The sequence below is a fragment of the Ammospiza nelsoni genome, chromosome 14 (genome assembly GCF_027579445.1).
Source record: "Ammospiza nelsoni isolate bAmmNel1 chromosome 14, bAmmNel1.pri, whole genome shotgun sequence".
Lineage (NCBI taxonomy): Eukaryota > Metazoa > Chordata > Aves > Passeriformes > Passerellidae > Ammospiza > Ammospiza nelsoni.
The window spans coordinates 19,884,774-19,911,458 of record NC_080646.1 but is presented as its reverse complement, the minus strand read 5'-3'; the positions used below and the strand labels follow the sequence as shown (position 1 = coordinate 19,911,458).

The following is a 26,685-nucleotide window of genomic DNA, read 5'->3' as shown; positions in this document are numbered from 1 at the left end:
GCAGGGAAAGCTCTGCTCAGAGACCTTCCTCCATTTCTGGTGTTTGCTGCTCAAGGCTGAACCAGGTGAGCTGGTCATGGACAGAGCTCCTCAGGGGCTGGCACTACTCAGTATTCTGTGTCAAGCTGGATAATGTGACCAAATCAATTCTGCTGGAGTTTGCAGATGACACCAAAGAGGCAGAAGAGGGGACAGATGAGCCACTCTACAGAGACACTTGGACAGCCTTCATGACCAGGCCAACAAGAACTGCAGGAGCCTCTGCAGAGATGAAACCCTGCACCCAAAATGCAACAAAGCCAAGCAGCAGCACAGGCTGCTCCACTGTGTCGCAGACATCTTTTCATAAAAATCCTTCCTTTAGGATTTTCCCTTCTGGGAAGCTGAGGCCCCAGAAAAGAATGTAAACAATGGTTTCTGCTGCTGTGGAATGCAATAGGTGAATTTTTGATTGGCCCATGTTGGATGTGTACAATTAATGGCCAATCAAGGACTGAGCTCTCTCTGGGACAGAGTCGGAGAGAGCTCCTTTGTTATTCACTCTATTCTTACCTTGGGCAGCCTTCTGAGAACTTTCCTTCTATTCCTTAAAGTATAGTTATAATACAGCATATATATCATAAAATAATAAATCAAGCCTTCTCATCATGGAATCAACATTCTCATCTCTCTCTCTCATCCTGAAAACCCCTGTGACCACAGTCACACCACTGCAGTTCTACAATTAGTACACTTTAATTAGTCATGCACCAGTGTAAGGTAAAAGGCACAGAGACAGATGAACAAACAGACCACACATTTCTTCCTCATGAAACTGCATTGGGAAAGCAAATTCCAAACAAGTCTGGCAAAAAATTTTATATATAAACAAACTGAAAAGTTCCTTGAATCCCCCAGACAGAGTCAGTTATCTGGGAAAAATGACTCACAGCTAAAGTATTCCTATTATGAGGAGGCTCTAAAGGCATTTAGGATTTTGAATCAGAACTATTTGTAAATTGCAAACACAAGTTCAGCTTATCAATACCTTAATACTGGAGATAAAACAAGCAGTGGTCCAAAAAAAGGAATAAACTGAATAACTGAATAAATACATCTAACAGTTGGAAAAAAGCCATCAGAAAATGCTTTGTATTTCACAAAGAAGTTTTTAATATATATTCATTATTGCAGCCTGATTTCAAAAAATCCCTACCTTCAGGATTTTTTAGCAGCTATACTCCAGTAAACAATTTTTTTTTTATTTTTACCCTCATGACATTAAAACATGTCTTATCAAGTCCCAGTGAGCAGAAGAATGCTTGATCAGATGTGTGTACTTGGTAACTTCCTCATTCCAAACAAAAGACTTGGAAGAACACCTTTAAGACCTCTACTTTTTGTGACAGCAGTTTAAACATGCAACAGTGCAGCTCTCCTGTTATCATTTTACTTGTTTAGCTGCACTTTTAAGTTTTCCAATGCAAATTTATGGCCCTTACTATTCAAATACACACAGATTTTGTCCTTCATTTGTTATACCATTCTAAAATGAAAATGCATTTTTTGAACTTATTTAAAGCCAGTAGACACCATGGGTCAAAAAAGCTAAATAATTAAATAAGTAAAATATATCTTTAAAATCTGTAGTGAATCTGGAAGAACTGGGAAAGTTGAAAAGCTCTTTTTCTGGTTATGTGCTATTAGAGGTTGTCAGCCACTGCTTCACTCAAGATGCAGCTTTTATAGAAAAGTCACCAGACCAACAGAAGATACTGTTCCCCATAACCAGCCAAGTGCCTGCAGCCACATCCTTTTTTACCTCTTTTTTTTTTTGAGATTTTGAGATTTTCACTTGAAACATGTCCCCAGAGGTACCAAAGGGTTAAAGGTTTACAGAATGCTCCAGCCATTGGAGCCACTTCCCCTGCCAGCTTGCTCTGGCTCCTCTGAAGCTGCAAGAAACCTCAGATTTTTTTGTGTCCTCTTGTTCTTCTCCAGGCTTATTCCTACTTTGGTTGCATTTTGTTGAATTTAGTTTTCCACTTGTTCTTCACTTTTGTTTGCTTGCAGAAATTCTGCCTCAGCTTCTTTGGAGCCACACCTTCATTTCTAGCAGGCTTGGCTGGCTTGCCCTTGGCTCCCATAGCTCCTGGCCTTCCCTCGTGGGGTGTGTCCAGCTGTCCTTTCACCCCAGCCATCTACACACACAAGGAGAGAGAATTGGGAAAAAAAACAACTCAGAAAACTAAATTGGAATTACCAGAATTAATCATCTTCAATCTGCACTGAGCACAAACACACACAACTACATTCAGACAACTGCCTTCTAATTCATGTAGTTTCAAACAGAGCCACAGGGCACATCTGCAGGGGCACAGCTGCTCACAGGCAGCAGTGAGGAGTGACCAGTCCTGCCTCTTTCCTGGATTTCCTTCTGGCAGAAAGCAAAGTGCACAAGGTAATTAGGAATGGATGCACAACAATTTTGCCCTCATATGAAGTCAGGCTGTGGCTAAAACCAACTCACAATGCACAAAGCTGGGCACAGCTACCACGTGGCTTCTACACAAATGAGTGTCTGCTGAAGAAAAATAATGCTTGAAAATGTTATTACTTTTAAAGGGTCAAACTATCTCAAAGATAATAGAGGGGAGAGCAGGATCTTTGGGAAATTTCTAAAGCGTGACAGAAATCACTTATTCACCAACACAAATTACAAAGCTGGATGGATTCCCAAAAAATTTCTGACCCCCAAAGATGACAGACAAACTCTATCAGCTGTACCCCAAGGGACTGAAATAGGCTATTCCTAAACTGCTGATGTGCTTTTCCATCAAGTGAGACACTGACCTTCTGTTTCCACCCTTGCCAGGGTGCAGGTGGGAAGGTGCAGGGAACTCTCCCATGAATGATGTGGTAGGGCAAAGGGAGGCTGGGATCCAGGGGAACCCATGGCACTGACAGAGTGGCAGGGACAGCAGGCAGATCACAGTGAGCTTTGTGCAAGTTGTAGGATGATCTCGTGCTCTTGTCAAGAGAACTCTTGTAAATTGCAACTGAGGAATCTCCTGCAGCGTGAGTCAATAAATAAGAGCCCTCCTCCAAACTAGAATGAGAAAAGTTCCAAATGAAAAACATTATTTAAATGCTTTTTGGAGCTTTTTTATTTGATCAGAATAATTAACATGGTCTTAATGCAAAAGCAGAACATCTTTAAATGTTTAGTCCCTTTAGATGTTTTATAAAAAAGACTGTGCACAAGGAAGCATTAATTAAACTGTATTTATCAATACCTACCAATTAATGGGTTTAAAATGTATTAATCATGTACTAATTTATCAACCATGTACAGACTGTCATCATATTCATCTAAACATGTAAGCATACACTGAAAACCATCCATGTTAGCAAACTGTAATTCCTTAAGCAGCACCTCACAAAGAACAATGCCCATGTGGACACAGACACACAGAACAGATGAGCTTTCAAACCCACAGGATTAAACAGGTTTAATCAGGAAGATGAGGTTCAACCAACTGCCCATACCAAAAATCTTAAGTCAAAAATCATGAACCTACAGAAAAGATAAAGAGCAGGAAAAGCCCTCTAATTTGAATGAAAAGGCTTCACCAACAAAATCAAGACACTTGCAGGCTGCAAGCCTTGAAGCAGCAATGGAAAGAAGCAGGAGAAAGGCTGCAGTGATGTACAGAGAAAAGCTGCTGTAAGTCAAGGTGAGCAGAAATGAACACAGGGTTATTTCTACAGATCAAGCAGAGAGACTGCCAAAACCCAAACTCCATGTGTCAGCCATGTACAGAACATTACACCTCACTCCTGGGAACTGTTTACTCAGCTCCTAAGAGTCCACTTTGCTCTCTGGAAAAACTGGTTCACAAACCTCAAGTTCTTATTCTTTTGCATAATTTATGCCAACCTTGTAGTACCAAGCACATTTTACACAGTACTGCACTATGCTATGATAGACCTAATAGAACCTGTAAAATATAGATTTCTTTATGTATATGAAGAAATAAAAATGGGAGTAGACAAACATTCTACAGAAGAAACAGGGTGAGCTGGGCAATGTGGCAAACAAACACAATGAACAAAAACTGAGAACTTACTTGGACACCTTCTTCAAAACATGATGAAGTATATTTAACGAATTGGCAGGTCTGTGAAAGAAAAAAATGGCAAAAGTAGTAACTTGCAAGGCTTGTTAGGATTTGAAATTCATTGCTTAAAAAAGTTAATAAAAACACTCACTTAATCAGTCCAAGTTTTTCTCTTAAAGCTGCTGAAGAAATCTTTTCTAGCATAATAAGCTTTGATGTAAAAGCATCAATATGTCCTGAAAAAAGGAATTCAATTAATACACTAAAAACAAAACCAAACAAATATAAGAGCATAATTTGCAGACCTTTCTAGAAGGATAAAAAAAACTTTGCTCTTTTGGCATTGAACAGTGCAAAGTACTTATCAATGCTGCACCATTACAGAGAGTAAAAAGTGCAGCTGCTTTAAGCACAGGCATCTGTACCCTGACTGTCTTTGCAAACCAAGAGATGCCTGACTCCAGCAAACCTTACACCCTGGGTGCTGTGTGGGATACACAGCCTTGATCTCATCACTTACTTGCACTTTCTCAAGTTCATTTCACCCCTTGGTTCCTCCCTGGACAGATGCCAAAAGCTTATCTTTAGCAATTAATTTACTTTTGCATTTAACATGCTGGCTTTTCTATTCTGATCCACTGCATGACTTTCTAGGGATGCTTTGTCTCTTGATTTTTCCCCCCTTCCTTACGTGAGGAATTACAATTTGCAAGTCAGGCCTTGATCATGGCAAGCTGTCTTTAACAACTTTGTCTTTGACACAGTGAGAAGCAACAATTCAAAGCTCTCCTCATTACATTTTTAAAATAAAGGCTGCCAAGGACAGTTTAGTCCACATTTCACTTGATGAGCAATAAGAATCACCAATATAGCTTGGACATGGATTTGTCTACTCTACTTTGCCTTCTGGTTCTTTCCATGCTGAGGTTTTCCCAGAAATCTATTCTATTTCAGCTCCCAGAAGGAGGATGAGGAAAAGGCAGCATAATAAAGTACAGCCTACTCTGGAATTTACTGCCTTGCTACAAATCTGCTCTCTTAGGAAGTGTAAATGCTTCAATTGCACAGATAAAACTGCTAAATCAAAGCATTTCACATTCCAAGCTAGCCATCACTAAGTTTATGTGCTGTGTAAGAAGACTAAGCAATAATTCTCACTTCAACAAATTAAAAAAGATGCACCAGGACAACCCATTTCTTTTAAATGTTGTACATTTGTTACTTCTCTTGATATCAGTATTTTGTGCAAGACTAAGCAGCAAAATTTTGCATTTTACATTGCTGACTACAAAAAGAGGCTTGAAGTCATTATTAAAAATATAATTTTAAAAAAATCTGTTTGAGTTCTATATTCCTCACCAGCCTCTCCTCAAATCAGACTTCTCTACTTCTAAACACACTCATAACATAACTGAGAAAAAATAGTAATTACAAAATATCTATGAACTACTTCCACCTAGTTTATATAACTGTATCTTATATTGGAGAAGTGACTGATTGAAAATACTTGACATGTATTAAGTTATCCAAGACTAAGTATTTTTTTTCCTACCCATTCTTCAAATAATGTTAATTTTAAAGGCCAATATTATTCCATTCATGTGAAAGTAAACTGTTCTTGCAGAAAGTTTTGCTTTGGCACTCAATGCAAATAAGTGAGTAATGCTCAGGGTAAAATGCTCCTATTAATCAGCAAAGCTTATCACAAGTTTATTTACTGCTTAGACAAGTACCAGTGCCTTATTTGGGAAGCTCGTCACAGAGATTACTGCCTTTGCAGATATAGCATTTCCTATCTGAGCAGCAAGGGGACTTGACAACCAAGCCAGGTGCTTTGCTAGCAGGAGGAAGGCAGTGCTCTTTGTTTGATGATGGTATCTCTGCTTTTTGAGAACATCCCAAACAAACCACCTCAGCTTCATTTCCCCCCTGCAGCTGCTGCTGGAGGCCATGGTCACACATCTGATTTCTGTCTCAATGTAAGGTTTTCTGTGCTGTCTAGGTGGCCTGGAAAGGCCCAGGGATGGCCTTGGAGAGCCGACGCTTCAAAGGACGAGAAGAGACTTCTGATCTTGTCTCGGTCTTGGTGTTTATTAATTGTTTATCTAAAAGATTTTCTTTCAGCCCGACAGAGGTCTGCACAGCAAGTCAGCCATGGGCACACTGCGAGCCCCCGGGCGGTCACTTATCTTTATACCCTAAGTTACGTGTACAATATTTATCATTTCTCCCCAATACCTTCTACTCTTATTAACCGGTGCACTTCTAGTAATAACCAATCCCAAAGTGCCACCACCACCACAGAAGATGGAGGCCAAGAAGAAGAAGAAGAAGAACAGGACACGCCCCAATTCCTCCATCTTACTTCTTTAGACCCCCCTGTACCAAAATCCTAAACCCTGTGTTTCACACTCTAATTAACTCATCCCTTCACCATTCACCCAGTGGAATCCTCCCATCCTCATACAGGTGTTGTCTCCTGTGTAGGATCAAAGTCCTGCCACCAGACACTTCTGGCAACATTCCAGGACTCCCGAGCCCCCCAAGGGTGGTCTCGGCCTCTCTGCACCTCCATCCTGAGGTGCTGAGATCCCACATCTCAACCCTGAGTCACAGCAGAGCTGAGATCCTCCCTCTGTCCCACACAACACTGCTGGACAGTTATGGGGCACAGACCAAGGTCCAAAGAACTTTTCCTCCACACTTACTTGGCAATACAAGAGATGGTTGAGACAGAAAATTAAGCTTTTTCAAGAGCCAAAAACACCCATGCAGTTTAACACTGAAGTCTGCTACATGCTTCAAATCCAAAAGTTAAAGGCTTAACTGTCTGATCAAGAATGCAAGCTGTAGGTACTGTGTTAGTAACATGATAGTTTTCAAACCATGTTGCTCCATACTTCCACACTCATACTGTGAGGCAAATTCAAAAAGAGCAGTAACTTTGTCTTTACAAAATGTTCAATTTAAAAATTCTTTTATTATAGAACACAGCTTTTCACTTAAAATAATTCAAATTACAGCATGATTTCAGAAGCTCTCTGCCTTTCTCCTTACACTGAGCAGATCACTGCAGCAGTCTCACTATCAGGTATCAGATTAGTGACAGAGAATGAGAGATTCAGCCCATTTTAAGTTGCCCATACCACCAGGATATCATCACCCTCAGAACTGTCCCTGCAGTTTCAGGACAAAGCTCTCTGCTGCAAAGAGCCCTCTGAGTAAATCTGAGTGCAACACTGCATTTGCCACAGCTCCCTTAAGAATACAAACTGAAAGGCAGAATTTCACAACTACCTTGCAATATACCAAGGGCAGAAAACTCCCCATGTAGAATATGATAACAGCTGCCTATTAAAAACTGTGGGAGATGCTCTTTCATAGAATGGATATTTACTTCCACATATTTTTTTTTTTACCTACTCTGTAAGAAACTACATGGCAGTACCAACAATCTGCCCCACAGGCCAGGAGCACCCATTTACTGAGCAGGACAGAGACAACCCAGAGAACCCTCAGAGCCCACAGAAGGAGAACTCCTGTGTGCCCCAGGCCTTGCTTCTGCAGTGTGGCTCCAGGAGCTGACAAACCAACACCACTGGAACATCCCTGGAAGTGAGAAGCACTGCTGACTTTATCCCAAGCATGGCAACAGAGATGTGCTGGAGGCCAGCCCAGGGCACTGCCAGCTCCACAGCCAGCAGGGACCTCCAGGAGACAGAGGAAAGCTGTGCTGGAAGGGGAGGGCTCTGGCTGCAACAGCACCTGCACACCCACCCTGCTGTCTCCTGCATTCCCAAGAACCTCCATAAAAAGAGGTGGTGGCTGGATGAGCTGTCTGCAAAGTCCTGTGCAAGCCATACCTCCAATTTCCTGTATTTGGAGATTAGATAGACACTCACTCCTTTACAAACACCAGCCCTCCCTCCACAGGTCACTGCTTGCTCACACTGCTTGCCACTCCAGAAATGTTAATAAAAACTTTGATAACACTTCCTGCAGGAAGCCCAAGTGCAGTGCAGCTCAGTGTGCTGGACACATCCCCAGGGTGTGTCATGCACCCAGACAGTGCTCTGCTTGCTAGAGAAGCAAGGCCTCTGCTGTACATTAACATACAGTTCCAAACAGGGAACCCTGTACATAATTAGTAATGATTTCTTTTTAATGGAATGGAAAAACCACATCAAATACTGCTTTTAAAGTTTAAAATCAGAAATATAATTTTCATTGAATAAAGAGAACAGACCAGTGTTGTGGTGTGCTGTAATGTCCCATTTTGGCCTTCCAGGTCACTTTCCCAGGTGTCCCTATATGTCTATCCCTTCCCCCTTACCCCCATGCTGAGTGAGTCCTGTCACTCAGACTTAGCATTCCAGCAAGGCGTCGTGTGGTTGGTCAAGTTCAAAGGATGCCCCTCAGGCCCAGGGGTCATTGGCCTGTCTGGGTGTCATCTTCCCCTGAGACCCTGCCCCTCTCACCTGGTTGGTGGCTCACCTGTACCTCCCCTCCCCCTGTCCCTGAGCTTAAAAAGGTCATCAGACCATGCGGTCGGGGTTCTGTTGGAGCAGGTCCTCACGTTCAGACCTCTGTAACCATGGAATAAACCTCTGGACATTAAACCCTCCAGCAGAATCCTCTCCTTTTTCTCTTCACCATCGCCTGAAGCTATTCCTCCTGAGGTAAACGGGGTTCCAACAGGCCTGGACTTGTTCAGTGCCCAGCTGCAACCACCAGCAAGCCAAGGTATCTCTGGGGTGATACACTGCAGTTGCTGCCTTTGGCCCAGCAGCGAGGGTCAGACTGGCCCAGGCACAATCCAACTGGTAATATTGGGAGCTTTTTTTTTCCAATAGACCAGGATACAATTGGCAAATGCATTAGATTTCACTTAGTCCCAATAATTCTATGGGAGCTTGCCTAGAAACTGGAAAACAGAAGTTAGCATTTCTAAAATAGCATTCTGATGTGAGCCAACAACAGCAGAAGTGTCATGCAGTGCACAAGTGGAAAGGTTAGGCAACCACAGGCCACAAGTGCTGCCATAACAACCCAAAAGCCCAGATTTGTTTCTACAAGAAAAGCAAGGCAATCCCACTGCACAACACCCCCTCACTGTACAAACAGGGCTGCCCTCACTCAGCAGCATGTGCCAAGCATGTTCTAAGTACCGACTAACCACTTCTTGCAAATTTTCCTTTTAAAAAAGTCATATTAATTACAAGATAATTGGTATCAGAAAGCTCTCCATATATTAAAATGGTTGTTAAAATAATCTGGTCACACTCCTTATACCTATTATTTTAATTTCTCATAATATACACAACATATATCTCAACAGACATAAAAACTTCCCAGACTTTTTAAAGTGTCATTGTACAAACATGAAAACAGCATTTTCTACAGGACATTGATACTATTTATCTAAAACCAAAGCTGCAATTTCCTCATCCAGCACCCAACAGAAATTTTAGACAAAAAACTTACTGAAGACAGACGTAAAAAAAAAAACAAACAAAAATAGAAAGTCAAAATAAGACAGGATATATGGAATACACCTTTTATAAATATTTATCTCTCCTGTTATTCTACAAATACTCACACATGCATGTGGCTTAAGCAAAACCTCAAGACATGAACTTACCAACATAAAATAAGCATTTAGAATGCAGCATGCTCTGTGTCCACAGCTGGCACACTTCACTTTCTGTAAGAGCTTCCACACCATAGTAGGCTTGGTACTCCAGTTTTGGCAACAGGAATATGGGAGTTGGCTGGAAAAGAGAAGATAAGAGAGAAATTAGCACTCACTGTCCAAAAATATTCCACAATTTAGTACATTTTGTAGTTTCTAATAACCACAGTCCTCTACCATAGCTGAAGTAACAAAGCCATTTCAGAGATTTTGTTTGAAGGTTCACAATTTGTGAAATCCACAGTACAAACTTTGGAGTACAGAGACTTTATACAGAGAAAGGTGAAATCAACAGAAGGGAAGAAAAAGAAAAAAAAGGCCTGGGCAAGCTTTTACAAATAATAAAATTCTGACACTTAGTAATTGTTCCATGTGACTAAATTAATTTCAAGTTTACACTTCTGTGCTCTACTGCCCTCTGCAGCAATTTAAGAAAAAACACACAACATTTCTAATTAGCCCATTATTAGCAGAATTCTGCTATTTCTCACTCCTGTCAGAATCTCACTTGAAATCAGAACCTAATGCTTGGAGTCTCATTTGAAATCAGATGCAACCCTAACTAGTGAATTAACCCTAAGGAGCACTGCCAGTCCTCACTGACAACCCCCAGCCTAAATTTAAGCAGAAATTTGAAAAAAATAAACAAAACCAAGTGATTGGTTTCTGAAAAATGAAGCAGTTATTCCAGGCATTTATAAGCAGTGGATCAATAGCACAAAGATGGGATTTCTTCAAAGCAAGATGCTAAGCACAGACTCTTGGCAAGTAATCAGTGTTACAATGATGATTTCCATTTCAACATAGCACAAACACCTCACAAAACACCTGCCTGCTGTAATTCTGGGATTCTCAGGAGGGACATACACAACAAGTTTTCTGAAGGATTCACAGGACTCTTAAAAAAATTACAAATTACTGAGAATTATAGAATACAGTTTCCTCCTCTTGATGCTGCAAGGAGTATTTTGATTACAGTTGCATTCAAACCATTTAATTTCATGAAAAACTATTTGCTAAGAAATGCCACAGTATTTTCAAGCAGAACAAACAGAATTTCTTTTTGGGTTCTCTGTTGCTCATTTTATCTCCTATTTCCCTGCTTAACTAGGCACAATAGCAAGGCTGAGTCCTGCTTGAAAGAATTTATGGTCATGAACATTCTCAAAGCCTTGGGCCAAACCCTAATTACTCCATTAACTTTTACGAATAGTCCAAAATTACTTTTTTTTTTTTTACATAAGTATCATTACCCAGGCATATTACTGTAGTAAAAAAATGGAGAATCACTTCCTTATCTCCTAATCAAGTAGCTTTAAAGAAATCACAAGTTATTCTTCCCTGTCCTGCTCTAACAAATATTTACTTACAGAGGACACACTGCAAAGTCTCAGTGAAAGCATAAATGCTATCAAGGACTGGGAATCCCAGAAATGCCAACATTTCAGAGTTGAGCACAGCTGTTTAAAAAAACAAACCAAAACCAGCTGAAAACAAACCCCTTACCTTTTGGGCTTTTTTCTTTTTCTGGTATTGTGTCAGGGAGTTGACTTTCTGCACGCTGCAGCGCACGAGCAGCAGCAGATCATCCAAACTGAGCAGCTTGTACACAACATTGCCTTCCTCAGGTGCCTCATACTCTGAGGGGTCTTCCTCAAGCAGCTGGAGTTCACTGGGCAGCTTTGCTAGAGAAAAGGAATAAAGCAGAAACTGTCAAGCTGGGACATTTTTACAATGAGGCTGATTAGCTTTGTTCCCTTGCAGTAGAGTTTTTTGTTCAGTCTTTTTTTTTTTTACTCTAGGATCTGTTCTGTTTCCTATGATTAAGGGGTGGAAACTACTTTGTTAGGCACAAAAAATTCAAATATTAAAAAAAATTAAAATAATTACATTTGGGAAACATTTTCTCTTAAAGAATCTATTTCTAAATAGTCCCACATCATTCAATTTCTCACACCAACAAAGAGAACTCCAAATGTGAGACTCCATTCTGGTACAGAATAGTTCAAAAGCTGCTTTTTAAGCCACACTCGCTCAGCACAAAGGAAAGTAAAAATTTATTTGCAATGAGTGGCCCCTGAGAGCTGCCATCCATTCACCAGGCACTGAAGTAACTCAGGTCTCAGGTCTGGATGGCAGCACAAGTCTCCCACCACATGGAGTTCAATGTGGACACCAGAACATCCAAAAGGTTCTACTGCATCTCCCAGTGCAGCTTTGAGGACATGAACAAACATCCCTTCAACCTTTAGAAACATTTCAACAAAATGTTTCAAATAAACACAGAAACTCCAGATTGCTTTGCTGCAAATGCATCCAATTCTCTCTTTTTGTCCTGCAGATATGTGGAAATATGTCTCCAAACTATACCTACAAATAGGGATTGCTGTAGTGCTATAACAAACACATTTTAACATTACATTTAGAGTTTATGTGCATGCACACTGTGGGAGATATTACCCAAGGAACTGGAAGTAATTTTCTGTTAGTAAAATATATAACTCAATTCTGGCTTTGTGCAAAATAGACATGCAAAGAGGTTTCTCAGCTTGTTACAGAACTTTCCAATTGTAGAATTAGGCTTTCTAGTCCTACAGTCACTTTTCAGCATGTTGGCAATATTGGTAAAAATATTATTATAAAATCTGAATTCTATACTCCATCTTTTTAACAGAGAGAAATAAAACATTGTGCCTCAGCCTTTCAAACTGAGGGAGGAGACATGGTCTTAGTGATTATTCAGTTAATGCAACAGGAAGTGATAACAGTTTCAACTAGAACAGAATTAATTGTGTTAACCCATAGATTAAGTAATTAATTCCTGCATGATCACATGCACACCACCTCAGAAAACACCAAACATTTTCCCACAAATAAGCATGGATTTGTTGGAATTAACTATCTGAGGAGAGCATCTGTCCTGACACAACCCATCTGCTTTCCTGCATAGTTACCCAACACAATGAAGTGTTCCTAACTTCAGCTGCTCAGAGTTCAGATGCAACTTGGGCATGTGAGGAAAACCTCCAGGGCCATGGTCCCCAGGATCTTCACAACTTGTAATTCTGGGCTAAGGTCCAGGGGCAGCAGGGATTCCATACCCAGCTAATGGCCTGAAAACTTGGGAGGTGGATTGTAGTGAATCCTCATTTGCCTTCTGGGACAGAGTGCTGGGAGTTAAGCAACAGCAACTGAACCAGGAAGCTTAAAACTTAAGACCTACAAATTTAATTTCCCCCCATTTTTAATTGCATAATTTGATTTTTATTCTACAAAATTTAAATAATTCTACTTTTGATTGACAAGAAACTCCTTTTGCAGACTAGGCTACTCAAATATTCGAATTTCTATGCAAAAAGAACTTGTTCCACTACCAAATGATTTCTCTTCTTAAAAACCTTGTGCATAACAACTTATTTCTCTACAGTAAAACAGTATTTCACATTCACCTCTGTGGACAAACAGCTCCCAGCACTCCCTGCGTGCAAGACTAATTCCCACACAGAAAAGGTACTGTTAACTTGAGGCACATCTCTAAATAGATGTAAGAGATGCTCTACTGACACACTGGGTTCAATTCTCCTCCTTGCACAATGAGCACACTTACTCTTTGGCACTCCCTCAAAAAGCCACGTCCAGGTATTTCTAGAGGAGCTGGTGGCACTGGAGGCTGGGGCTGGCACAGCCTCGGTGCTGGAGGTCACCAGTGCCTTTGGAGACTGGGGCAGCTGGGCTGGCACAGCATCAGAACTATCCCAGCTCACCACTAGCTCAGGAGCTTTGGGGGAAGGGGACTTGAGGAGTTCAGTTTGCATTTTCAAAATTTGCCCGACAGGATCCAATTCTTTGCATAACTTCCTTGGAGGTTTCTTGGAGGCTCTTCTGCCCTGATGTGTGGTATGTGAGCAGTCAGTGCCGCTTGCTGAAGGACTCTGGGCAGGGCAAGGAGATCTGGCAGTCTCTGCTGAGGCAGAGGAAGCAGCTGGTGGCACAGCTGGCCTGCAGGGAGCAGTGGTTTCACACTCTGCATCAATCACCAGGCGCTCCTCATCCGTGTCGCTGCTGCAGAAAGAGGTGTAAGGCTCTCTTTTCTGTGCACCATCAGGCTCTTGCTCAGAACTCACTGCAACAGGCAGAGGATTTAATTTTGTTTCATTGTCCAATACTTCCTTGGCCATGACATGCTGTGCTTTGCCCAGCCCTACCTCCACTGACTGAGAGCTTTTACAAGGAGAATGCTCTTGAGGGCTGCAGCCTGGAATGCCATCCAAAGATGGAAGCTGCACGCTGGCACGTGCCGAATGCTCTTGCTCAGAAAGGGTGGTTTTCTCCTCTTCACCTCCTCTGCTTATGGCAGATGAATTCTTCCCCCCCACTTTTAGGCCATGAGACAGAGTTTTAGCAGTGTTACTAGCTGTAGGAAAAGCAGTTTCCATTTTACAACTTCTTGAGAGCTTGGTTGTTGCTCCAAAAGTTTCAAGCTCTGTAAGATCATCATCGAAGTCCATCCCCGAGTCATCTGGAGGAGGAACTGTCCTGCACTGGTAGGTGTCAGGACACACCTTACCACAGGGATGAGAAAGTCATAAAATTAAAACATGCCAAAACAATTAAACAAAACAAGAAACGAGACATTGCTGAACTGAAAACACAAAAAAATGTTCTACCATCCATATTTCACTGTCAGGAAAGAGGATCAACAATTGAAAAACAATTGATCTTGTTTACCACTGAATATCTTGGGTCCTATTTAAGGGACCCAAGTTTAAAGGCCTTTCTAAAGAGTACAAGTTCACAAAACTTCTTCCACTGAAGCAAACTGATCAAAAGAAATGAAGTAAATTTTAATGAAGTAAATATTTAAGGCTGAGACGCCCATGTGGAAGCACTTACAGGAACTACACAGGGTCTGTAACTCAACAACAGAAAAACCACCAACAGAAACCTTAATTTCCCTTTATCACAGGAAAAGCAACTCAGGAATTCTAACAGGGTTTTGGTTTTGCTTATTTTTAAGAATATGTGAATCTACATACATCCCAGTGAAGCAGGCTGTCCTCAGCTGGTTTGTCCATTGACACATCAGAAATTGGAACATAAGATGTTTTAGTTGCTAGGAAATCCATTGGAATTTCATGGAACATTTGATTCCTCTCTCGTACTGTCATTTCTTTTCTCAGCAGAGGTGGATCAACATAAACCACTTTAGCTGGTTTGCTACCTTCCCCAGAATGAAAAGAGTACATATCAAATGAAAGGAAGAAAGACTGTGCTATAATTTAAATAATAAATCTTTCAACTTCCAATTACAGTCAAATCCACTGCACATAACACCAGAATAAATGAAAAATGATCCTTTCATTCATTAACAACAGAAGATAAAAGTATGTCCAGATATGGTGTGAATTATTGTGATCCTGCAGCAGCAATACTCACCACATTAACAGCTGAACATATTTCAAATGCAGTTCTAAGTAGAGAATTTATAAAATAAGAACTGAGGATTCATCATTTCCTATACAGCATCATCTCATCAAATGTATTCTGCTTTCCAAAAAGATCTTTTCTTCTTCCTTGTTTGAAAGTCAATTCTTCTTTTAAGTCTCACTGCCAGAGATAGCTGCAGTTTATTTCTCCTCTAATCAGTAAACTCTGTCCAGGCTTTGCTGCCCCACTCCTTTGTTTGACCTAAACACACTTTTACATCTGAATCCCCCAAAAATAAAAGCAATGCCCTGCCTATCCCAGCAGAGAAAGCCAAGGCACATGGTGAACACAGTCCCCAGAGTCTCCTGGTTTGTAAACAAAAGGAAATTAAAGCAAGGGGTTGCTTGCAGGGGGAAGTGGAAAAGGAAGGCACAGGGAAGCCCTTCAAGAACCTCTATGTATTCCTATCACCATCTGAATGCCCTTCAGGTGTTAATTCTGGATCCAAAAATTAGGTTTTAAAACTGTAATGCTGCTACAAAAGAAGTCAGGCTTTATCTTTCCTGATAAAATCATTTAATTTACATGGGAAAATGAAAATTTGTAAATGTTGCAGGTATTTGATACCTTATTTACTGTCTGTAAGTCTGCTATAGAAACTTGTGCTAGAAGCACAGAAGGACATTCCAACAGAACAAACATTATAAATACTTGAATGAACCATACTGTGTTAAAAAAAAGTGTAAGGGGGGAAATTTATATTCAGATTACTGAAGTAATCTTGACAAGTAAAGCAAAGCAGTCATGTGAGTTCATCAGCTTATTAAAACATTTTCTGCTGCAATTGAAAAAATTATCTCCATGGACAATCATTCCTTATTTACTGTTCTGTGATGTAATTAGATCCTTTTAATTCCAGAAAAGGTTTGCTCTTTACTTTTTCATAAAATTTCAGAATTTCTCTGGTTTTTTATTTTACTGAAATCAGTTCACTCGATAATTTTAACAGGTTCATGCAGTTGTTTTATTTCCAAGAACAACAACTTAGAGTTTTGAAAAGCAAAACTGGTTCTAACTGGTTTTTTTTTTTTTGGCTTTTTCCCCCAGGTGGAAAAGAGCTGAATGTCCCAATTCAACATTTACTAACCATAGAGGTTGCTCCTATTCCCAGCAACAAGATGGAAAAGGTACAGGAAACAACATCCAGTGACCCTGGATCAGCTTTCCAGCTTCTCTGGATAACCCTTCCCATAGTTTTAATAACAGAAACATCCCATACCTGCAACAGTGATCATTTTAACACAAACTGGAATTTCCCACTGCTCCTTGTAGTTCAGTCCATGGTTATTCAGTAGAGTAAATAATGATTGATTACTTAAAACAACTTGGGGACAATATTTCAAAGCAAGTTTTTCTGCATTTGAATCTGTACTAATGTCCTAAAGAGAGAAAGAAGTTATTTCTTCCAAAGTTCTTCTTTTAAGAAATACACATAAATTTAAATTTACAAGACAAACTCCAAACTCAACAAAAAATGGATATATACAACCCCTGCCCCCCAAAAATTCCAAAGACTACCACAGTGCTAGGCTTCAAAGGAAATGAAAGAAAAAACAATTTCCCTGAAGGTTTTTAGCTCAATCTAGTGCATTCACTTTGCAGCATAAAAAAATACATCTTTTTAACTTGTATTTTCAGTTAATTTCAATACATTTGAATTACTAGGTTGTACAGGAATTTAGATAATCATGAAATACAGGAACATGCTGAAGTAAAAAAAATCCCCCAAACCAGATTAACTCCCAAATATACACTACAGAGCTTCTTAGGAGTTAACCAACAGCACAATAAAGACATCTAATACTGAAGTATGGTTAAAACTGCACGGCTGTTTCAATACCAGTTAGATGGAAAGAACCTTAAAACAAATGTAAACTCTTCAAGAACACAAATTCAGAACTGAAATAATAAAATTGTTAAATTTTACAAGTGCATATTTCCATGAAGGAAGGAGGCTGGGAATGCTCATGAGGCAGAAGAACAATCAAGGACTATGAAGATAATGGGAGCCCAGGAGCATGAGGACATGAGAGAAGCAAGAAAACCCAGCTATGTTCTTATGTTCTTTTTGCTGCCACCTCAGCCACCATCAGAAGGGCTCTGTTTAACAGCTTGGAGGCTTATACCATTCTCCTGCATCACCTCTGCTCCTTTTTTCAGCAAGTGTCTCTGAAATTACAGTGCTGCTGGTGAAAGCTTGGTTTTTAATATGTGAAGAAACTCCTTAAAATAGCTGAGGAAAAGTTATGTGGAATAAACAGTCAAACCCCTCAGTTCTACAGCAAGAAAATTCCCTGATTTTCCCAGTAGAAGAACACCAACAGAAATACCAGCTATTTAATGGTCCAATGCAGTCTAAAAACTGTTCAACACATAAAAAGATCAGATTGCACTTGTGTACAAAAGATGCCTTAAAAATAACAACAAAAGGGTTACTTACATTATGCATCACATGAGCCTTTTTTTCTGGGGTTATCATAGATGTAACAGTGCCATAGTCTGTGGGCAGCTGAACAGGCATGGAAGGGAAATCTGTTTTAGCACGTCTTGCTGTACCCTGGGGAAATCAAGCAGCATCAAAAAACAGTTTTCACAGCAATCATGCTCACCCAACACTGCATTTCTGATGAAGAAAAATATTAGAAACTTACACAGGTCCAGTATAAAATTACATAAGAGAAAACACACTATTAATGTAATCTTTTTATGGCAAACATCCGGTGAAAAGGGTTACAGGCTTACTACCAAAATAATTTCATTAAAGTTTCAACTAATGATTTAAATTATAAAGTATAACCCCTAACTCAAAAACTGGGTAATAGTTGCAAAAACCCCTAATCCTTGCTTAACACAACTGTGATGTAATTGTACTTACTGAAAAACCCCCACAAACCCAATCTGAGTACATAAGGCATTACCATTGCAAGAAGATTTTTTTCCAGCCTAAGGGTCAGCTGTGTGTGAAACTTTCCTCCCATGAGACTCATGATCTCCTGCAGAGTGTAAACCTCTGGATACTTCTGCACATGTCCAATACATGCACGCAGCAATTCCTAACACAAAAAAGAATAATAATGTATGCATTTGTATCTTTCATAAGAATGGGGGATTTTGGGAGGATTTTTTAATTTTGAGAAGTGTTTTCTGTAATTTCAAGGTGCATTTAAAAACTTACAGGTACCAATTCAGATCTATAATACTCTCACAATCACTGCTACAAGAACTACAATGTATTCCAGATTCTCCTCAGCCCTTTGTAAGCAAGGCTGACAATGTAAGCACACAACTCAGGCCAGTAATTAAAAACCTGCAGTTTAGTACAGCCTGAAATGTGCTAAATAGGTAGTTTTCTTTTTAGTTATTTACCTTGGTTTTTAGAGGAAGGAATATTTTTTTGTGTTACCACCCAGCTTACACTAAGCCTAGGCAAAACTCACAAAAGTAAAGGCACAGGATGATTCCATTTGTGCTGAAACTCACTGTCCTGTCAACTCTACAAAATTTTTACAAAACCTGAATTAAGTATTTAGGATATTTAGATTTTATTTAGTTACTAGAAAAAGTGCTTTCTGCAAGTTGGTTAAAACAAAACATAGGCCTCTACTTCATTTTTAAGTCAGGTTACCAACAATAAATAGGACTTGAAGTCTGGAGACACATTTTGTGGCCAGATGACAAGATACAAAATTGCAAAGCCAATCCCAATATTCAGGGCGCAAAGAAAAAGAAAGCAAAGTCTTTGCCTTCACATGTGCCCAAACTCTGTGTTAAGCCAGTAATGGGAAGGTTTAATGAACTTTTTTCAAAAAACATGCTAAAAACCCAAGAATGATGCATGAAGTTGCATTCATGTTTGATCTTAGAATCATCAAAGTGGATATTTAACACAGCATGAACTAGCAGAGGGTTATGATTAAAGCCTCAGTAACTTGCAATTACAGTCACTTTATAACATGCCACTAAGCATTGCTGTGGAGGTAAGCTCCACATTCTGCCCAGCAGTGTATAACTGTATCCAGGAGCCACTTCTTAATGGAAATGCACACTTAGAATGCAGCTTCTCTTTTCCTGAATAGAAAGAAGCAATTGATTTATTTGATGAAGAAATGTTTGCAGTGATTCCTTCTAGGACATCTTTGGGTTCCAATGAAGCCCAGCCCCAGCCCCCTGTGCAGAGTGGGACAATGGCCACTTCCCCATCTCATCCCAACAGAAACCAGCAGGGCAGGCAGCCCCACCACCATGAGCACTGCTACCCATCCTCACCATGATCCCAAGGTGGTTTTTAAGAAGGGCTGGAATGAAGCATGGCATTGGTAATTACCTCAGTATAACGTAGGGCATCCTCAGAGATGGCATCATAATCCTGGGCACAGCTCTTTGCAGCATTCTGGGCAAATTTCATAAATTCTGCAATTTCATTGCTTACTACTTCTTTCATTTGCTAGGGGAAGGAAAAAATTATTTTTAAGACAAAACAGAAGCCTCTATACTAGACATGTAAGCAACAAAATTTCCAGAGAGACAGTACAGGTAATGATATGAGGGAAGGAAAAATTCCACTTGCTACTCAATCTGACAAGTGTTCAGTTTCACTTCAGTAAAAAAATTTTTTGCAAGGCCCGTTTCCTTTCAAAAAATCCCAAACCAGCAACACACCATCCCCACAAACAGCAAGTTTCCTTTGATAGAGACATTTATAAATAGAGAGGTTATAAGACATGGTTGCTGAAGTTTACACCACAAAGTCACAAAGAGTTCTGATTTCATGAGAAATTGTAAGAAACAACAACACAGTAGATACTGATGTGCCTGGAAACAATATTTCCACTGTTACAGCATTAAATAAAGCAGCATCAATAAGGAAGCATGGGAAAGCAAATGCAATGGCTCAAAACAATTTGCTGATTAATTACATTTTACAGGATTCAACTAAAATGATGCTCCCAGCCAACACAAAGGTGGCCCATTCACACACATGGCTGAGCTCAGCAGGGCAGGGCAGCACGCAGAGCTCACCCTGCCCATGAGCACGGCTCACAGAGATCACAGCAAAGGGTACCCACAGCCTAACACTAACTAAGGCTGCTACAGTCACTATGAAACGCTAAAATCACAGCAAGGACAACTTTGAACTTCCTCCTCAGCAAAAAAAGGGGTTTTTTGGGGACTGGAGGGTGTTTGGTCAGTTGTCTAAGATCTACACTTATCCTCACTTAAAAAAAACCCCAACGAAACAAAAAAGCCCCAAAACCCCAATGTCAATGAAATTATCAAATACATTTGCAATATCTATTAAAAAGTTTATCCTAAGTACTTCAAACCTTTATTAGCTTTCATAATACCATGAATTTTATGACAAATTGAACTCAAAACAAGTTTTTCCCCTTTCTTGTATTCTTTGTAAGAAAAAAAATTGTAGGACTCCCCTTGTGATGGTCATATGTTCATATCTTACCATATATGTGAAAAATTCCCTTTGACTTGCTTCATTAACTTGGAAATGGTTTCTTTTGTCTGAGAACTTAGTCATCAGGTACAAGTATGTCTTCTGCTCCTTTTCAGTCAAACAAGAGGTGAATGGATAGGGGAGTCTGGGCTCTGGGAGAGGATGCTCATCAGCTGGGCCTTTAGCCTCCCCCTCAAGTGACTCTGCAGCCTGCAGGCCACCAGCCTGTCTGTTTTCTGAAGAGCTTGCCAATGCCTCTGCATTTTTCTTTGCCTTTCTGAAAGAAAAGTGATAAATAAACCAATTTACAGCTTTCACACAAATACTAATATCAGTCAGAAACAACAAAGGCAGCTGGGCAAGCCTGAGCTGCTGTGAGAGACCCGGCCATGCCAATTCCTACCTGTGCCAGGGGACTGCTCTTACTCTAAAACTTCACCTGTACAATCAGACTCACCCTCAGTGCCAGCAGCAGCTCTGCAACTGGTTTAAAAACAAATAAACAAAAAAGGTGGGGGTTTCTGTTATCATCTCATTGCAGGGTTCCATACTGTTGTCTCCTTACCACAAAAGTTCCAAACCTTCTTGGTGTTTCTCGTGGGCAGCTCCTCAGAGCCCTGACTCTTTCCCCTTCACAAAGGAGCCAGCTGACTCCAGTTCCCCTCTCAAGCAGCCACCCCACTCTTTTATAGCATCTTCTTCTCATTGGTTCAGCTGTGGCCTGTTAAAGGCAGGCCTGATTATTACTATCAAATAATCTTTGATAATTGGCCCAGCTGCAACTCCTTAGGGGTAAGATTATTTCTACACTACCTTTATTTGCTTATATTCTATCCCCCTACAATTTTCTTAAAAAAAAAAAAAAAAAAAAAAGCAAAATGGTGTTAACAAGCTAAATAATGAAACACAATATTTGTTCTGGAAACACACACTATTAATGAAAGGATAAAGAATCTCCACATTTCATCACTCACTGGTGGCCACTGTTCAGAAACTGAATTAAAGGTCACACTTGTCAGTCAGTTCTGACAGTAAAGGAGAAAGATTTAACTACAAGAAGCCTTTCCCTCATTGCAGAAGAAGGAAATCAAAATTATTTCATTGTAACAATAGAAATTCCAGATTTCAATGAAGAAATTCTTCCAGAGTACACAAATCAAGCATTTAATTTTCTACTCTAAACAATGCTGGAATCAGTCACCAAAAATAACAGTAGGGTAGGGCAAGGGGCATGGCTGTTTTAACAACAATAAAGAAGTAACATAAAGCTTGTTCTTAAAGCAGCTCCAGTAAACAAAGGCCAACCAGCCTAGCCCTGAGCTATTTAAGATAATTGTACTTAAGAGAGGAAAATATTTAAGGCTAAGAAAATGAACATTAACTGCTGATCTTGGAAAAAGCATATTTTAAGATACTATTTCAGCAGTAGAAAACATCTCCAGTGTCATTCAAACCCAGCAGTATCACATCCACAGCTCTTAATAACACTCCACAGCTGTCTCTCTAAATACCAGAATGTGTCCATCCTTGTGGCACAAACTGGCAAATTTAATTAAGCTGGAGCAGCAACAAGATGCTGACTCAGATATGCCAGTGTAAGAACATCAAGAAATTCTAGCAGTTAAATTGGCTGTATTCAGTACCCAATGAAATGGCAGCACATCAAGATCATTTCCCCATGCACTGCTGTCACAGTCTTCATTGGGGTGCAAACCAAAATAATCTGACAGAGCTTTTCTGACCATATTTACAGCATTATACTCTATTTGAGCTGACAGCTTAAATTTTTCCCCTTCATTTTATCAGCAACCCACTTTCGCTGCTTCTGCACCAAGAGAAAATCCACTTTTGTAAATATTTATGAGAAACTACCCAAAATTAGCAAATTTCCTCCAGCTTTTGCTTCCACACTTGCTTCAACAGGTGTAATTTCTCTTCCTCTTGACTCTGGTGACACAACTCAGCTCCATCCCTTTCTGATTTTTACCAGGTGCAACCTCTCTGGCTTCTTCTGGCTGTAAACCCACCCAAACCACACACAGCTGGCCACAATTCCCACTCCTGAGTGTCCAGCCCAGAAACTCCTCTAAGGAAGAATCCCACAGCAGTACCAGTAACAAGCTGTGAGGCTGTGCTTGCTTCTTGCCAGTTCAAGGGAAGTTGCTCCAATAGGTATGAACCAGAACAGCTTCTCCAGCTAAAGATTTGGGGTGAAGCCATGGGATATAACAGGCAGCCCCCTCAAACTGTCAGTTCATAAAAACACAGTAATTCCCCTCTTGAACAAACTATTTCCCCACTTTTCATGGTTTCCCACCCACATTCCTCCCAGTGAAGGTTCATGCACCAGGCACATTCACCTCCCTTATCAGCTCTGAAAGCTCTGAAACCAAAAATACAGTCTTCTCCAAATGCTGAGATGCAGCAGCAGGAGCCACACTTCTCACTATGTGAAATCAATGTTATTCTGCTTCCTCAACCTAAGCAAATATGAAAATGACACTGAAATGTGGGATCTCAGCACCTCAGGATGGAGGTGCAGAGTGGCCGAGACCACCCTTGGGGGGCTCGGGAATCCTGGAATGTTGCCAGAAGTGTCTGGTGGCTGGACTTTGATCCTACACAGGAGACGACACCTGTATGAGGATGGGAGGATTTCACTGGGTGAATGGTGAAGGGATGAGTTAGTTAAAGTGTAAAACACAGGGTTTAGGATTTTGGTACAGGGGGGTCTAAAGAAGTAAGATGGAGGAATTGGGGCGTGTCCTGTTCTTCTTCTTCTTGGCCTCCATCTTCTGTGGTGGTGGTGGCACTTTGGGATTGGTTATTACTAGAAGTGCACCGGTTAATAAGGGTAGAAGGTACTGGAGAAAAATGATAAATATTGTACACGTAACTTCGGGTATAAAGATAAGTGACCGCCCGGGGGCTCGCAGTGTGCCCATGGCTGACTTGCTGTGCAGACCTCTGTCGGGCTGAAAGAAAATCTTTTAGATAAACAATTAATAAACACCAAGACCGAGACAAGATCAGAAGTCTCTCCTCGTCCTTTGAAGCACCGGGCTCTTCAAGGCCATCCCTGGGCCTTTCCAGGCCACCTAGACAGCACAGAAAACTTACACTGAAAGTGCAAAAACAACACTACTTGTACCACCTGTGTTCACACAGCTTCATTTCCCAGAGCAAAGCACTCAAGCTGGACTCCTCCTGCTTTCTGAATGTTCACAATGCACAAAGCACAGGCCAACAGCAGTGACAAACCCTTGTGTGCCAAACAACATGCAGCTTTCCCCAAAACAGCATGGGCATGTATCCATGGCATGGTAACAAAGAGCAGAAAATGATAAAATAATATACCTGTGTGATAAATGCCAGAGTTCAGAGAGGCTCATGGACAAGGAATGTTTCTCATAAAGTTCATGGGAGAAAAATACTTCTTGGCCATTCTTTGGTGCAATATCCCTAATAAAAGAAAATTTAAAAATAAATATATAGCAAAACAACAAAAATTAAAGGCCACCTCTGCTCCTGAGAAACAAAACCAAGAATTATTTAATATGAAAAAAAGAGATGCCACCTACAAAGAGGTTCCAGATTTTCTTTTTATGGAAGTTACATTTATACTAATGCCTTATATTTTTTGATAGTAAAATATATATTCTGCACAGTACGAAATAACTTCATTAATACAATCAATTCTAGATATGGTGAAATTCTGATGAGAATTTCACGCTTTCACAGGTTCATGAATCAAAAACAAACTCTGGGTTGAAATCGCTGGAACTTTTGAGAAAAATACACCAGTTTTAGCTTTTCAGAAAAGATTTATTCTTGTCTTCTACGCTGGTATGATATTCTATATTGCCTTTTTATGTTTTCGAATGGAGTCGTTCAAAACAACGGGGTTTATACAATCCCAACCTCCCTAACTACTCTGTAAGGTACGACCAAAGACTTTATTCACGTTTTACCTCACAAACTAAAATTCCAACAAATCTCGCCTCTCTGGGGTTAAAAAGCCGAATTACGTATTTGCAGAGCTTTTCGTATTAGAAACACCACCAAGGTCCCCGCCCCGAATCCCCGCCGGGATTTACGGGGCCTCGCAAGCCCTGAGGGGGAGCCCGGCCGGGCTCAGCCCGCTCCCACCGCGGGAGCGACGGGAAATGGCGCCCGCCCCCTCGGGGCGGCGTCCGGCGGGGCGGGAACCGAGCCCGCCCCGCTCCCCCCGGGCCGCAGTGCGTTCCGCTGCCGGCGGGGCAGCGCGGAGCTGCGTCCGTCGCCTACGCCTCAGGCACGCCCGGCCAGGCCGCTCAAGGAGAGGGAGACGCGCTCACCATGTCAGCGGCGGCCCCGCGGCCGCCATCTTGGCTAAGCCTTCAGGGCGGCAACTTCGCGCCTCAGGACACTGGCCAATCAGCGCCCGGCGCATGCGTCAGGTGGTCTGAGTTAGCCAATAGGGAAACGGGCTCGAGCAGCGCCTCAGAGTGTGGCCGCCATTTTGTGGCGGGCGGGGCGAATGGTGGCGCGCAGCCGAATTATGTTAGAGATTTGCTCCGTGATCGCAGGCGGAGCCTAGGCAGGAGGTGGATGTGTCGGGCGGCGCATCCCGCCCCTCCCCGGCTCTTTCAGAGGTGGGGCCCTGGGTAGAGGGTGGGTGCCCCGGGTGGCTCCTCCCGCTCCGGGTGTGCAGAGGTGGGAGGGGAGCCGCTTGTCACTGCGCCGTTGGAGGCGCGTGAGGGCTGGGGCGCCCTGGAGGAGGCTGCGTTCGGCAGCTTCCCTCCTCTCAGGCGTTCCGTTTTCCTGGCTCATTTCTTGTGAGCAGAGCCGCGAAATCTTTTTTAACTGATGGGCAGGCTTCCCAGTGTGGTAAAATGTGGAATTCGGGTATTCTCACAGCCCGTAAGTCTGGGTGATGGAAACTAATTTGCCTGTGGTACAAGAAGAGGTGATGCCCTAAAGATGGGGAAATGATGAGGGTAGAGTGTGTGCCTGGTGTTCTGTGATTAAAATGGGGCACTATTACATAAATACAGGAAAACCCAGAGATGATTCAGAATTATTTCCAAACCCACCATACAAGGGAGTCTTCAGCTTGCTTGCAGATCAGTTTTAAGGATAGTGATTTTAATTCTGCCCTCTTGATTTATCTTAGAGAAGCAGAAAGGTTTTCTGTCCCATTGGATAGACCCACCCAGAGCCGAGCCGTGGAATTTACCCCCTTGCAAGGAGTGATCTTAGGTCCCAACCCAGGTATGGTAACAGTTCTGTAGCTGAATTATGAGAACGCTTATCTTGGTGAATGTGGCAGCTTAAATCCTACTCCAGGCTGCATCTCTCTAAAACCTACAGTATCTGATTGTTTTGTTGTTTTATCTTTGTACTTCCATGACACAAACATGAACATTAAGAAACAGGTTTCCACTGTGAGGGTGATGAAACAGTAGCACAGGTTGCCCAGGGAAGTTTTGGAGTCACCATCCTTGGAAATACTCAAAAGCCAGGCATGGTCCTGGGCAACCAGTTCAAGGAGAGCCTGCTTGGGGCCTCTGAAGTCCCTGTCACCCTCAGCAGTTCTGTGGTCCTGTGAAATAATCAGAGGTGAAACCCACCACCTCCTAATACACTTTAGCTTTCCTCATGGGCAGGCACAGGAGGGAGTTCTCAGTTTGTCTCACTTCAGAAAAACTCCTGTTTTAGATAGAACTATACAGTTCTTTCAAAAGCTGTTCCCTAACCTCTGTGTTGGTGGTTAGGAACTGTCCTGTGACTGGGAAGACTGGGCAGGATCATGGCCTGAGGATAAGAAAATGAAGTCTGTGTTTTCAGTGTCCTGACTGCTGTAGACATGGAGCTGCTGTAGAACACATGGCACTGCTTAGTGCTACCGTTCTGGCAGTTATCACTTACACTCCTTCTTTTTGTAGACTTATCTGTAGGTGAAGGCTGCTTCCAGA

At 41.4% G+C, this 26,685-nt stretch overlaps 1 protein-coding gene across 5 annotated transcripts; it reads right to left on the bottom strand.

Annotated features, from left to right (window-relative positions):
• Positions 1-716: 716 nt before the first annotated feature.
• ICE2 (interactor of little elongation complex ELL subunit 2) lies at positions 717-25,114 on the bottom strand. Of its 5 annotated transcripts, none has more exons than XM_059482511.1 (15): positions 25,066-25,114; positions 24,086-24,190; positions 20,738-21,005; positions 19,604-19,723; positions 18,198-18,332; positions 17,720-17,836; positions 16,499-16,658; positions 14,829-15,013; positions 13,400-14,354; positions 11,299-11,477; positions 9,742-9,871; positions 4,252-4,336; positions 4,110-4,160; positions 2,833-3,088; positions 717-2,180 (listed from the first exon to the last, which is right to left on the bottom strand). In XM_059482511.1, exons 1-15 carry the CDS (start codon positions 25,092-25,094, stop codon positions 1,989-1,991), a joined length of 2,967 nt encoding a protein of 988 aa, XP_059338494.1. In that variant the 5' UTR covers positions 25,095-25,114; the 3' UTR covers positions 717-1,988. The 5 variants fall into 5 exon arrangements, with proteins under 5 accessions (XP_059338494.1, XP_059338495.1, XP_059338496.1 ...); XM_059482512.1 differs by lacking the exon at positions 25,066-25,114 and adding an exon at positions 24,700-24,864; XM_059482513.1 differs by lacking the exons at positions 24,086-24,190; positions 25,066-25,114 and adding exons at positions 21,132-21,211; positions 21,310-21,372.
• Between the last annotated feature and the right edge of the window lie 1,571 nt (positions 25,115-26,685).

What these genes read in the sequence shown, in the direction of transcription:
- ICE2 (XM_059482511.1), bottom strand. Translation starts at nt 25,094, where the DNA reads ATGGCGGCCGCGGGGCCGCCGCTGACATG. An exon ending in GCGGGGCCGCCGCTGACATG is followed by an intron (nt 24,191 to 25,065) that starts GTGAGCGCGTCT and finishes TTCTTTTATTAG; the next exon opens with GGATATTGCACCAAAGAATG. An exon ending in ATGCCCTACGTTATACTGAG is followed by an intron (nt 18,333 to 19,603) that starts GTAATTACCAAT and finishes TTTTTGTGTTAG; the next exon opens with GAATTGCTGCGTGCATGTAT.